This window comes from Trachymyrmex cornetzi, unplaced genomic scaffold (genome assembly GCF_001594075.2).
Source record: "Trachymyrmex cornetzi isolate Tcor2-1 unplaced genomic scaffold, Tcor1.1 scaffold61, whole genome shotgun sequence".
Classification (NCBI taxonomy): domain Eukaryota; kingdom Metazoa; phylum Arthropoda; class Insecta; order Hymenoptera; family Formicidae; genus Trachymyrmex; species Trachymyrmex cornetzi.
In genome coordinates, this window is record NW_017299926.1 from 1,260,900 (window position 1) to 1,275,580 (window position 14,681).

The 14,681-nt window shown below is 31.7% G+C and overlaps 1 protein-coding gene across 1 annotated transcript in view; it reads right to left on the bottom strand.

Annotated features, from left to right (window-relative positions):
• Positions 1-12,017: 12,017 nt before the first annotated feature.
• The window catches only part of Nmdar2 (glutamate ionotropic receptor NMDA type subunit 2), a 230,839-nt gene continuing 228,175 nt past the window's right edge, over positions 12,018-14,681 (bottom strand). Inside the window, exons 17-18 of the mRNA XM_018516190.1 lie at positions 13,338-13,439; positions 12,018-12,727 (exon numbers count right to left, since the gene is read on the bottom strand). Of these exons, the coding sequence (XP_018371692.1) occupies positions 12,670-12,727; positions 13,338-13,439 (160 nt within the window). The 3' untranslated portion in view covers positions 12,018-12,669. The remainder of the gene's footprint in view (positions 12,728-13,337; positions 13,440-14,681) is intronic.

Below are 14,681 nucleotides of genomic sequence, written 5' to 3' on the forward strand. Positions count from 1 at the left end.
GTAAAAATTTAAATTTTTCAAATCATAAATATCGATAAATTCGAGAATTACCTTTATGTCTTTGAGATTTTATTTGCGACCTTTCTGAATTTTTGGATATTAAAAATAATAGTGTTCTTGTCATGTCTGCATTTTAAGCTTTTCGACATAATTTAAAAAAGGAATTTAAATTTCAAATCCTATAATTAAAAAATCTGATATTCTACTCCTTACACTCTTTTTTAGCGTGGTGCGCTTGAATCTCCAATTTTACTGTTATAATTAGCAACGATGCCTGCATGCGTTGTTGAATGAAAATATAGCTCGTTCAGCGTCATAACGGTCACGATCTGCGTTAATTAGGTCGTAGTATAAATGAGCATCGTGATAGATCTCGTTTGGACAATAGTTAGCCTTCATGGTAAATGAAACGAGGGTTCGTCGTTGTACTCTATGTATTCTATGTATTCGCCGTTACAGAGAATGGTGTTGTACATGCCATTATTTAGCGCTAAATAATAAAATCAAAATTATTCTTTGATTTTCTGATTTATTAAAATATACTACATTTATATACATTTACATCATTTCTGTATTTTTATATTAATTTAATTCTTGAAATCTGGTGCTGAATTGTGTGTGTAATGATGCGTTCCGTTAATTAATTAATTCGTTTATCACATTTTCTGATAAATTCAACGATAAATATATTACTGTTACATTTTCGGAACAGAAAGTATATGATTTACATTTCTTTATTATTACTCGTTATATATCAAATTAAAACGGATAAATAATAATTATTTTAATTATTTTAATAATTAATGGGTACAATCTAATTATTATACAACTTTTCTAACTTATTTTGTATTCTGTTTAACTTTTGCATTAAACTAATAATAATAATTCTTACTTTTTAGTTATAGAGATTTATTGAGTACATTTTATTTAAAATATTTAGTTGGCTTTATTATTTTTTCCTAATCTCCTTTATATAGAATGAAGATTTATTAGATTGTATAAATAGAAATATCAAATATTAAAAGAAATTATTTTACAATGCTAGGTATACATATATCTCTGTTATGTCATATTTACAAGTCAATAAATCAATATAAAAAACTTTCAGAATTTATGCTGTAGTATGTATATGTTCAGGATTAATCTCGGCTTGACTGCAAATAACTAAAAAAAAAAGGAAGAAAATATTATTAATACTTTTAATTTACTAACAGAGAGAGAGAGAGAGAGAGAGAGAGAGAGAGAGAGAGAGAATTGGAGTTGCTTTAATGGAAATTACAGGTGATGTTCTATCGCCACGCAATCTTTTCGGCCGACGAGTTGTGTTTCTGACGGAGTCCTACTGCCATTTGAGCACTCCACTTTCTTATCTAGATTGACAGAAGCAATTAGTAGCTCTGTCGATTTTTCGCCAAAGGAAATAACAGTATTCTCCAGAGAATGAGAACGATTCGAAGGGAGAAAAAATAGAAGTGGTTGAAAGGGTTATTGAGTTTGGGGGATATGAAAGAGGAGGGTTGATAAAGATTAATGAGAGCATTGTTGAAATACACAGTATAATGTTACATAAAATATTGTTATATAAACGAGTGAAATAGATGTCACTGTAAATTCGCAACTGCAACTTTTTATGGTAAAATTACAGTGCTATAGGCATCATAATGCATTATATACATTACAATTAATGTAATATTAATTAATTAATACAACCTAGGCTGTATATAAACATTTATTATTCTACCTACAAAAGAATACGTATTATAGTAGATAAGCCAAAATAAATTAAAGAGACAATTTATACCAATAATAATGAATTTTTAACTTTATAATTATCGCGACAACGCAAAATGAATTTTCAATAACTTCCTTTTCTTTTCATTTCTTTTACGCGAAGGTTAGAACACGCTTAATACATTCATATAGCACAGGATAATCGTTAGCGCATCGCATAAATATTTTTCGTATTTTTAATAATCTTATTTACATAGGCTGTGTGAATTCGCCGGCTAATGATTTCCATTTCAATTCTCGTTCGACCATTTTGTGCAGATATGTATGATAAAACAGATAAAAAGAAGCCAAGCGTGTTATGCACACTTTAGGTATATATTAAATTTTATTATGCCACTGGACCGTCCACTATAACAAGCAATTTATGCTGCGGCACTTTATTTAGACGGCAATAAATGCAGATTCACTAGAAAAGCGACGGGGTTCCGCGGGAGGGCCATAAACAGTGTGCAACAACGCATTCAATGCAACAACAGGGCCGCTCTCGTTCTTTATGACGCGGATCTGTCGTAATGCGATACGTGCGAAATCTTTAACATGCGGCCACTGTACCAGTCCAAGTTTTCAGATATTTATCGAATGACTGTTGCACGATCTTCTCGCAATTTCACTTTTACGTTACGATTGTGGAATGGATTCGCAATTGAGGAAAGAATGTGCTCTAACATTATTTCCAAATCTAACATAAATTACGGAGTAATCTAGATTTACGCGATTAAAGTATTTCTGATTTTTATTTTACGTAAATTGGTTGTGTAAATTGCGATCAGTCTATCATCACAATATCTACATTATTAAAAAAATGTTTTATACATTACTCTTTCAATAAATTTAATTTGCCGATGTTTGAATTAAATACGGAAAAGATATATAGGGTAAATACAGCTACATAACATGGATTAATAAAAAATATGATAATTTTTTTGCAATTTATTCTTCTAATCTATTTAACATTATTTTTTTAAATCTATTTACAATATTATATACATATATTGGTTAAATATATATCTTCTGTACTAAATTAATTAAACATATCATTCATAGTTTAAATAGAAATCTATTTTATCAAAAAACTTACAACGTTTATAAAAATAAATATTTTAGGAAAATTTGATATAATTACCTATTAAAATTAATATCTATTAAAAGCAATATCTTAGAACAATAAATATAAAATGTTCCATAGTGTATTTAATTATCTCAATTATTATCAGCAATCGCGTTACTACTTGATTGCTAAATGTCTGCAAAATCAGTAAACGTAAAGTCTTGTTGTATATTCTTGTCTTTATCGACGATCGATGTACCGAGAAACATATCTACAATTTCTACTACTGATAATAATTTGAAGCCAACCCAGAGAGCAAAATACCTCCATGGTATTAGTACGGTGAGCGTACGGCGTACTATGCGTGCCGATACCGTACCTGTCAGGTACGTGCGTACCTAAAGGGTACAGTACCGGTACACCGTACTTTTGGTACACCGTATCGATAATGTACGCCTTAGGTACGCATGTTACTAAAATTAATTAATTTTATAGTTTTATTGCTAAAATGAGTATTATTATTGATTAATATCTTATTCCAGAGTACACATCATAAAATTATGATGAAAAAAAAAAAGATTTTCCCTGAATTCGGGAACTAATTTCATAGTACTTCGAAGCCGTCACCCATCCGATTGTATACCGCCATTTACTATAATGCGTGACTTCTGAAATTAATGCGTGACTTCTGAAATCGTTTGGAAACCGCTGCACTTCGATGATCCACGAACTGCACTTGTATAATCGTGGATATATAGCTATGATATATCTGTTCAATATATGGTTCTGATAGAAATTTATGCAGTTCTCAACTGAACATCCAGTCAGTTACTGTCTAATATTTAATTTTAATGTTATAACAACCTATTTTCAGGTTAGGCAATAATACGCTGTACTTTCGCAGTACCAGTTATCATGTATATCGTCTTCAACTAGAGGTCTCCACAGTCTCTCTCCTGTCGATAATGGTACGCCGTATTGATACGGTACGGGTTATGTACCTATATTTGTATTATGCCCTTTTTTTTACTTCACACATAATAACGTAAATTAAAAAATTCGTAACATATTTATTTCGAAACTTTGTTTCCCCTTTTTTCCTTCTTATTTTTATCCATTTTCATATTTTTTATTTAAAATAACATAAAATTTTGTAACGCTAAAATACTTACCTTATCTATTAAAAAAATATGTATAGTGACATATAAAAATACATATCTTAAGATAATAGACGTTCTCTTATGCAGTCATACTCATCCAACGCGTTTCTGCTCCTAACCGCGTGTTACCTCCGTGAAGTAATTTAACTGACTGAGCATCAAGGGGAAATTTCGAGGAAATTTCAAGAAAAGTGATTTTTGAAGGAAAGTCCTTAAATAATTGTTGCCACTAACAGTTTAAAATTATCGTTCCTTCAATTGTGTGTGATTTATTTGTATAATTTCAAAATAACATCTTTATAACAAAATTAAAATGCAAACTTAATTGTAGCCTGTTTGTGCAAAATTTTCTACTTAAATACTATTTTTGAGAACCAAAATCATAGTTATATTGATTTTACTTTAAACTTATTATAGTGAATTTTACTTCAGACTTCAAACTAAAACACTTTAAGATTTTATATTAACTATTTCAGGAATTGATTAAACTAAACTCTGACTGGATTGTGTATGTTTCAGACCGCCACATCTATGCCTATTTTGTACCTGTTTATGATTTTTATTTTCACAATTTCTCTTGCTTGTTTATATGTAGACTCAACGATGGCAGGCCTTGTTAGGGGAACTCACGTCAGTGCCTATTCAGAGCCTGTTTAGGAAATTCTATCTAGAATTTTCCTTTTTCTGCCCTTTCTAAACCCAACGATGGCTGACCTATTTTAGGGCACGCCTATCTGGGCCCAACGTTGTCAGGTCTATTTTAGGGCATGCCTGTTTAGGCCCTATACGGACTTGGGGCACGCCCCGACAAAATTCTACCCGGGTGTACGTTAGGTATGCATACAAGACACTAGTATTGATCTTCGTATTGATTTTTGTTTAAGGATACACTGTAGCGTCTCTTTCATAAACATGGTATATTATGTACTACAAAAAAAATATACTTAACAGGAGCCGCTATCGCATCTTCTGATATATTTAAAAGAATTCCTTTTTTATATATAACTTAATAATTTTTGATATACTTTGTGTTACTTCCATTTTATATTATCAGATAACGATATATAGAGAGAAGAAAGAAAATATGAAGGAGAATCGCAATGCCTTATAAAAAAAATTAGTACTAGCAATATACAAAACAACAATTTTATTGGAAACAACATACAATCACGTGCCACGTATGTTCCTTATAAGCCCTTAATGTTCGCGCGTTCCGCCAAACACATGCACATTACAAACAAATAAGTACAGTTGCTCGAAGTTCGCAGAGCAACCCCGTTTGAGTTTCACCCTTACTCTCGTCCTGTTTGAGTTTCACCCTTACTCTCGCCGCGGAACTCTCGAACGCTGTCGTTCCGTACGGACAGGAGTTTCACTTCACGACATCGTATAGGTCCTTTTGCTTATGCTCCCCCTTGGGCTAGAAACACGAATACAATATCCTAGATCCCAAGAGAGACAGACGGAAGAAGAGTCGGAAAAAGAGGGAACAGGGACCCTTATTATTACCGTAAGGGTCCCGATCGCGAGGTTTCATTTCCAAGCCGCGCTTGCTGTAAAGGGCTTGCCTAAAGGGCTAATCCTAAAGGATTTTCTGTTTGCTAACCTTAGTCCTCAATAACGAAGACGGAAAGCGAGGACGAGAGGATTCATCGAGCGGAGAAGACCTCCCTTTATGTACAAGTACATCGACGAGTACATTATATAACACACGAGTTCATATATCTTTGATACGCACATACTCATATGATACCTCTAACTGTGATGTCACAGCAATCTTTTCGGCACAAAACAGCGCGCCCCTTCACGCTTGGGTGCGACGCCTTTGGTGATTCCATATCTAGTCTAGGGTTAGAATTTTTTAATGATAATCTGAGGTAGCCGCAACCATTTCGATGCAACAATCGAACATTGTATCACGGGACGATATAAATAACTAAAGTTTTCGTTGATTCGCGCGGGTACTCTGTCCGAGAGCGCAATGTATTGATAAAAATATCTTCCCCAATTTACACTTCTAATTTATTTGATTTATACATAAATTTAATTAAACAAAATTTACGAAATTTTTTAATTAAAAACATATAACAAAATCAATCGTGTTTAAAAAAATGCTTTAATCATGTAAGTTGATTATCTTTGAAATAGAATAATTTTTTGGACCATAAGTCGCTAAAAAGTGGCGTTTTTCATTCGTTGTATCGATCCTAGCGCAATGCAACGTAAGTTTATAATTTTCTACTAAAAGATTTCTCTTAATATTTTTACACGTGCATGCATGTCTCTATTATATAATCTCTTTTATACAGATAATTCATATTTTTCAAAAATTTGATTAATGAATCATTAATTTTTTCGCGAGAGGTACCAAATTGCTATAAAAATGTACATAATTTCTCTTTTATCTTTTATAGATTAACGTTGTACAATTTTGATTAAACAATTAATTAATCAGAATTACTAGTACAATTTCATTTATTGTGTACAAATTTCTAAAAATTATAAAGTATTTATTTAAACATAAAATTTTAAACAATAAAGAATAAAATCGAGCTTTCGAGAATTAATTAAATTAAATAAATAGAATAACGGGCAATTGAGAGCATAAAATTTTAGGCGATTAGTTTTGATGTAATAAAATATTCTTATTTAAATAATTCACGTTGTGAATCATGATCGAAAGAGTTTCGGCTAGCAATAGAAAGTTTAAAAGGCGAGGGATGTGAGTCTGATAGAGATCATGAAAAGAAGTAGATCATGTACTCACGGTTTGGTAAAATTCAATGTACGTCTAATAGTTACGAATACGAGAACTTCGCAGCGACTACCATACTGGAAATTATTAAGGCCGCTATTTCGTGTGTGTGCGCACAGTGATATTTTGAGGGGGCTTCGCAATCTCATTGATTGACGAATCGTTGTAACAGATTTCACGTTGTTACAAGCACTGTCCTTGTTACCTACATTGTAATTGAATTTCGCAATAATTTGAATTATGTAAGTAAGAGAATTAGAATATTTCATTCTTGATTGGCTTTAGTTTTGTGAATTAAATACGAGTATCGCCAAAGAAATTTTAGCTTGAAAATTTTTACAATATAATGATCGTTTAAGTATGGCTTAAGTTTGTATGTACTGACGCCGCAATATCGATAACGAGAGCTTAAATTGTATTAGCGATCATATTGCATCTTATTAATAAAAAATATTGTTGAAATTATTAAGTGTAAATAAAAAAAATGTAAAACGAACTAATTTATAAGGAATAGGAATCCTGTAAACTGCGACATTAAAGTTTATAAGAGTAAATAAAACAATAAAATTAATAAGAAAAAATGCACAGACAATTAAGAGTCAACGCGGTAATTAATGCGTACAAATTTCAATAGTATTATTAATTAAATATCCATATAATGTGATCAATTATAATACAGTATTTCTGAACGTTTCGGTTACATTTTGGAATCATCCTCAGCGGTGAAAATAAATCTTCATAAATATTGACTATTGTTAAAATCGCAGTCAATTTGTGAATTTGCGCTTCCACAATTTGAATGTTAAGTAATATCGCAAACTTTATCTTTTTTGCCGTTGTGCAATGTTACTTTCGCCAATGCAATCTAATTTCTGTTTATAACACTTTCATACTCGTTGATTCTTCCATTCTCATAAGGTTGAGTCTCGCAAGAAACAAACTTTTGCACGGAGGTGTTATTCACTACACTTCGATTATAAAACCTACGAGATGGAGTAAAAAACGAAACGCCTGATAAATGTAAAGTGATTTATATCATTCTGTAGTCGACTTGAATTTCTTTCGCAATTCACAGGCTGCATCACCGTGTCACTTCGCCGTAGATAAAAACCAGCTCAAAGTTAGGCAGTGTCTGGAGAACGTCGCTCCATGATCAATAGTGACTGCTTTAACATCACATTCGATATAAAGGCCCACGATATATATGTATATATATTCACATATAAAATTAATCAATTAAATCGCAACGTCCGCAACGTTTACAGTTTCAAGACGCTTCATACACGCTCAAGTTAATTGCGCTCTGAGCGATATTGAAAACAGCGACAAGGAACATGTGTTACAATTCCTCCCCGCAGGATTAATTTTCACATTCACATCAATTCTCACATTTTCCATTAGCGTTTAATAACGATTAATCGATAAATCAAAGTTTATGATTATTTCATTCTATCAATCTTATTAGCTAACTAAGTTAATGGGCCACTAATCGTTGCGCCGACGTAAATAACCGTGCCGTTTGATAATGCTTGATTCTCCATTCGATTAAGAAGACTAATGTTGACGTAAACATATCTGAAAAGCTTTTTCTTCGCCGCATAGCAAATAGTTTACAAGTTCGAGCGATACCGCGTAGGTAGATTGCGAGTGCGCACACCGTATAACGAGAAATGCAGTAGGGGCACTTTGCATTCGTGGAGAACGGTCGCTCGAGTAGATTAACATAATCGGGAGGTGCAAGCTTACGAGTGCACACAGTGGGGGTTTATAACAGCGGAGACGTAAAGCGGAAAGGAATCGCACGTGTGGAAGATTTTTCTCGCTTGGGCAATCGCATACAAATGCACTCTGAAATCAAGGATCGAAAATCCTTGTCTTACACCTTATTTAGACCCATAAGAGGATTGGATCCTTTCCACACGCTTACACGAAAGCTTTTGGTATAGGAATGAGAGCCCACATGTGAAAAAGATTTCATGTATACAAGGATCTTAATTTTAAAAGTTTAATTAGGATCATATGGCGTATATAATAGCTTGGAGCTGGCAGTATTGGCGTAATCGGCTTTGGAGTATTCAAATCGCGTGTATTTACATTTGCAATTTTTAATAAGCGGCTCGAACATCTTTTGTATTTCTATGCTTTACCCGTTTTGTATATAAATTCTCTCACAAATTTAATAAGGTATTCCCATTATGTCCAAAATATAAAAAATTATTATCAAGTTATTATAAATTATATATACATATATATACTCGTATATATGTGTGTAAAATTATAAACAAGTTAAATAAGTTAAATTAATTAAAAGGTTATTATTAAAAGTAGAATGGCTTAATAAAGCAAATTTAATATATATATATATATATATATATATTTACGTATAATGAAGTTCTACGAAAAACAAAAAATTTTCCAAAGATTTTAAACTACACGTTTTTCTTACACATGTTCAATGGACGTACAAATATATCTGAACGTGTAAGATCATCAATTACGTGAATGTTCGAGCACGTAAAAACTCGAGCGACCCTGCCGGCTCCATTATTATCATAATATATTCGAATATGGCACGCCAATACTCTGTGAAGATAATTATATCTCGCACTTGACTTAACAACATAACATTTTCCTTTATCTTTAACAACAACAGTAACAACATGTTTTCTTCTGATAGCAATGTATTTCTTAAAATATTCCGCGGATGACGAGAGTTTGCGTCCCAACATCCACGCACGCACATCGCACAATAATTATGAATAGTTAATGATTTTACAAATACGGATGGGATTAAGCGGAATTAATCGCGAGCATCTCGAAGTCTTTCGTAGATCTACCTACAAAATATGCTCTGATTTTCATTTCCTCCGCATTATAACGTGCATTGCAAGTCTGGAAAGCATAATTTTCTATAAAAGTATCAAAATAAATATTAATTTAATAATATTTTTACTTATTGTTACAAATTTTATTGTAAAAAAATATATTTGGATTTATAATTCATATAAAATAAGTATATTTCTACAAAATTGATGTGTAATGATGTATTGAACGTTTGTAAAAAGCGCCTAGTGCAAGTAAATTTACTTAAAGCAAAGAATTGTCTAATTTTTAGAATTAATATGTGTTTATATATATAAATTTGCATTTTTTAATCAATATATTTTAATTACCATATAAATTTTTATTTATATAATAAAAAGAACTAGTTAAGAATTGGCTAGTAAAGATTAAAGAAAAGAATTATGTCAAGATTATTATAATTTTTTTTATACTTTATATTTAAAAAATTAGGATTGTGTATTTAATTTAACATAATATTTTTTATATTTAGTTAAATAGAATACATTTCTTACATATTGTTTACATAGTTACATCTAATTTTAATTTAATAAACAAATTCAAATTCCGTTTTTTTTGTAAATTGATAATAAAAAAAGCTTTTTCGAAATATTTTTAATACATCATTATGATCAATAAGCTTATCTTTTTGAAAAGGGACACTATTGTAACCTGCAATGCACTTTAAAGCTCATACGAATCAATGCAATTATGTACAGCGACATAAGTATTAAAATTTCAATTTTAATTTTCGAATCCGATGCGCACGTGAAACTCGAATTTGTTCGAGGGGTTTTATTTGTTATTTTGAGTAATCGTCATCCATTGCGGATTGTCAGGACGTTATGTCGAAGATTGCGACATTTTCTCTTTCTTTAAGATCATATCAATATTAAAAACTTACATAGTCTACAAAAATCTATAAAATTTACGCATAGTTTTTAAAAGATATCTGAGAAACATATAGAAATAATGAATTGTTATCAACTGATCATTTTCCTGCAGATTCGATAAATCGCAATTTTAGGCTCGCACGTTTTATTAATATACATAGATATAAAATATTCCGCATAGTAAACAGCAATTCTATTCACGATCTTTTTGATTTACTCAACTACCACTGCTGCCTTATTTGTGTTATCAATTATTTCGATATTTTCTTTTTCAAGTAATGTGTCCTGACACTCCGCGATACGCGCGCATTATGGTTCGATTTTTATCTCATAATTATATATATTACTTCTTGTTTTTGAGCATATTACGTCTTCGAATAGATTCTTCTTTAGAATATTTCATTGTTGTGTATGTGACCATATTAAATATATATATGTATCATACTATATATTTTTCATAGTTATACGGACTCATTCACACTAATTTTATCCGACATACAAGCTTAGATATCAAGTATTTTGTATGGTACACATTGACATTTTCCATCAAGATATCGATTAGATTCTTCAGTTTCTTTGGATTTTGTCACATTGCTCGTATCGACGTATCACTATGACATTTATTTGGAAACTGGCATGAGTTCGTACAAAGTTGAATGTGTCCTTTTTAAAAGATTTAGGAATTTCATAACTTATCTATTGCATTGTTAATGCCTAAATAAATGTGTGCCTTTTTTCCGTAATCTTGGTTCCAGCTATCAATAATCATTGAAATTTTCCGAATCGTTTCTCTTACACTGACAATTTTATTAAATAATTATATATCAATATATAAATATCAAAATAAATAACAGACAATGAATAAAAAAAATTTTAAATAAGGATAAAATATATTTACTATTTATATAATATGTTTAAAAAATTAATGATATACATATACACAATATTATATAATGGAACTGTCCTATAAATAATATATTATGAATTAAAATTATAACTACAATTTGAAGGTAATATTAAAATATTAAATTACAAATCAATATTAAGATTGAAAATCGATATTAGACTCGAGTAAAAAAAAATTAGAATTTTATTCTTTTTAAAAAATAACAGTAAAATAAGTAAACAAAGTATTGAGATATGAATCAAGGAAAAATGTAAAATTAATAAAAAATTAGGATTAATAAAAATATCATGGATATTGTAATGTTTTAATTAATTCTGATTTTACATATATATATATATATATATATAAAAAAATATATATATTATATATATATGTACACAAAAATTCCATTAATAAATATTTATATAGAAGTTTTTATTATTAATTGATATGTAATTATAAAAATGTATGAGAATTTAATTTAAAAAATGACAAAGTAGTCAATGGAAACTAATTGCGTAAATAAAATGGTCACATTTCAAAGTATTCTAAAAAAAATTAAATGCTTTACTTTGTTTTTAAAAAATTACTAATCATATTTCAGAATACTTAATGGATCATCTAGTACATTATGAGCCATGTCCAAACGATTTTAGGCACCGGTTGAAATTTTGAAATAAATCTTTGCACACACCTACGTGAACACGGAGCAGTTAGCTTCAATGTCGACGACGTAGCCTGTCGATCGTGCTGTTAAAAATAAATCTCTCGTAGAGAGACTGAAATCCTGCTCGATTATTGAGCATTCGTCCGAGCGTTACAAAGATTCAGTAATTTTTTGAAACATTTTCACACAACGATCACTATTGTTATGTGAACGCAAAGTTGCAAATTGTCATGCAAATGCATTCCTTCCAATGTTTCAAAAGATGCATCTTTCAAGAGTATAATGCGAGTGTCGGTAACAAATGCACTTCTTTGAGTCACAAAATATCCTCGATTGGTGTCTTCTTGGTCTGGTTGACTCTCAATCATTGATAGGCACTGACGACGTTCCTCCTCTCGTTGTTTCACCGCGCGCGCGACGACAGTTTCCGAGGATCGATATCAGCGGATCAGCGTCTTCGTCCGAACGAAAGGTTGATGTGGGTGGGGCTCGTTGTTCGAGGCAGGAGCAACAGGACGCGATTTTTTATTCAAATCGCATTGTTTCTGGAGTCTTCAGAGGCCTCTCTGTTCGTCCCATACGCTTCCAGTGTTGCGTGATTGGGCGACTGAAGCCAATCCTCTTACGATCACAGAACTGTCTCCATTTCGGCGATTTCCGTCCTAGTCACATCATCATCCGGAATCCTATGACAAACAATCACTTATTTTCACAAAATACGAAATATTTTCGAATGATATATCTAAATAAATAGTCGCACAAACTGACGGATTCAACTTCAAAAAGGTAACAATTTTAACATAAAATAACTATAAAGAATGAAAACCGTTATGCTGATTTTGTTACAGTAATGTACACATTATTATAATATATCATAATATTATAACATATTAATTAGGATATTAATATGAAACGTTCCGATTTAATGAACACATTCCGTTATATTACATTAATATAACAGAATTATGTTATAACTTACAGAACAATGTTATTTCAAAATAAATAAGAATCAAATACTTCCAACAATTACAATTTATGTAAATACACAAATACGAATTTTGAGGTTTGCTAGATTTTATACATATATAATGTAGTTTACATCATTCAATAAAATTAAATTAATAATAAATTATCTGTATTCAAGTGATAAATTCATAATAATAATAATTAAAAGACACAATTAAAGAAATTTATTTTGTGAAATTTCTCATACGATATATTTTATTTAAGATAAATAATGTCGCGTTTTAACAATTAGTCTCTCCGATCCAACGCCGCATAATTCCTCGCCTTTACCTGTAAATCTCCGTGGGTAGGAACGTCTCGGCGTATTCCGTACTGACCACATGGTTTCTACTCATGTCCCTCGGACGGGCAACCTCGACGGCATCGATATACCTGAATATAAATGATCGGGGATTATGTTATCGCCATCTCGTAACACCATGGAAGTTGCCTCCTACACGTAAACTTTATCATGCTGTCCGTCTTTCTCATCTTCGCCCCCGGTCACGGCACTTTCTCAATATTCCCACACCCCGAATTAATTTTCGCTCCGCGTGTTGTCTCGCTGTCGCCGTCGGACATTATAGGTAATTAATCGATTAACCGCCGCAAACTACGATGGGTAATTACCTATAATGTACATACTGTTAGCACCGATACGCCTAAATTATCTAGCTATTTTCTTCTGGAATTCGCATGCCATGCTCTCGAGCACATTAAAGTAAAAAAAAATAAAAAGATATCCGTGATAATAAGAACGACACGAAAGTGTATGAGCGAGAAATACTTATGTATGCGTAACTTATGCAAACGATCTACCAATCTACAGAGAACTGAGAGAAGCGAAAAGCGGCTCTACCCCTAATCTCTACATCCCTCTTATTCTACTTATTGATCTCTCTAAACGAGGCGCCCGCCATCGTCGATCCGCGTGATGCTCGGCGTCTCTTTCTCTCTTCTTTCGCCGTTTTTTTTCTTCATTACAGAAAAGTGAAGTTAAGGGGAACGGAGGTCGCGCGAGCTTACGAAACAACAGAGCCTCGCGGGATCGCGCGAGTCGTGGCAAAATTTTTTTGATCGGTGGAACGATCTTTTACTACACCATGTGAGATCGATTACAGTGACGTAGGAACTGCTGTTGAATTCAAAGTGTAAGTGCCAATTGTGTCATGGGATCAGAGTGTAATTATGTGAAATAGTTTCAATTTTTTAACGTTCAAAGTGAAAGCTTTTACGAAAGGGATTTGCAACAGCTCTTCTATAATGCTACGCATTAGCGTCTCGATTACGGCTACACGCTATAGAATATTTCCGATCAATTTTTGGAATAATAGTAATTCATAAGCAACTGATGACAGCTATTTGAATAGCATTGAAATGTTTTGGATTGTGTTAAATGTTGTTATGTTTAATGTTGTTAATTATAACAGATGACAAAGACATAAGATGAATCAGAGTAGCATTGCTAGTAGGACTTTCTTCACCAAGTAATTCGTTATGAAAAATTAAATTATTTCAGCAGAGAGAATTTTATTGAAGAGTTAACGAAAGAATATTTTAATGATATCTAGTTCCTGCATCACTGAACGTTCTTACGTGTAGTTTGGCATTGCGGACTTACGAATCGAAGTATGG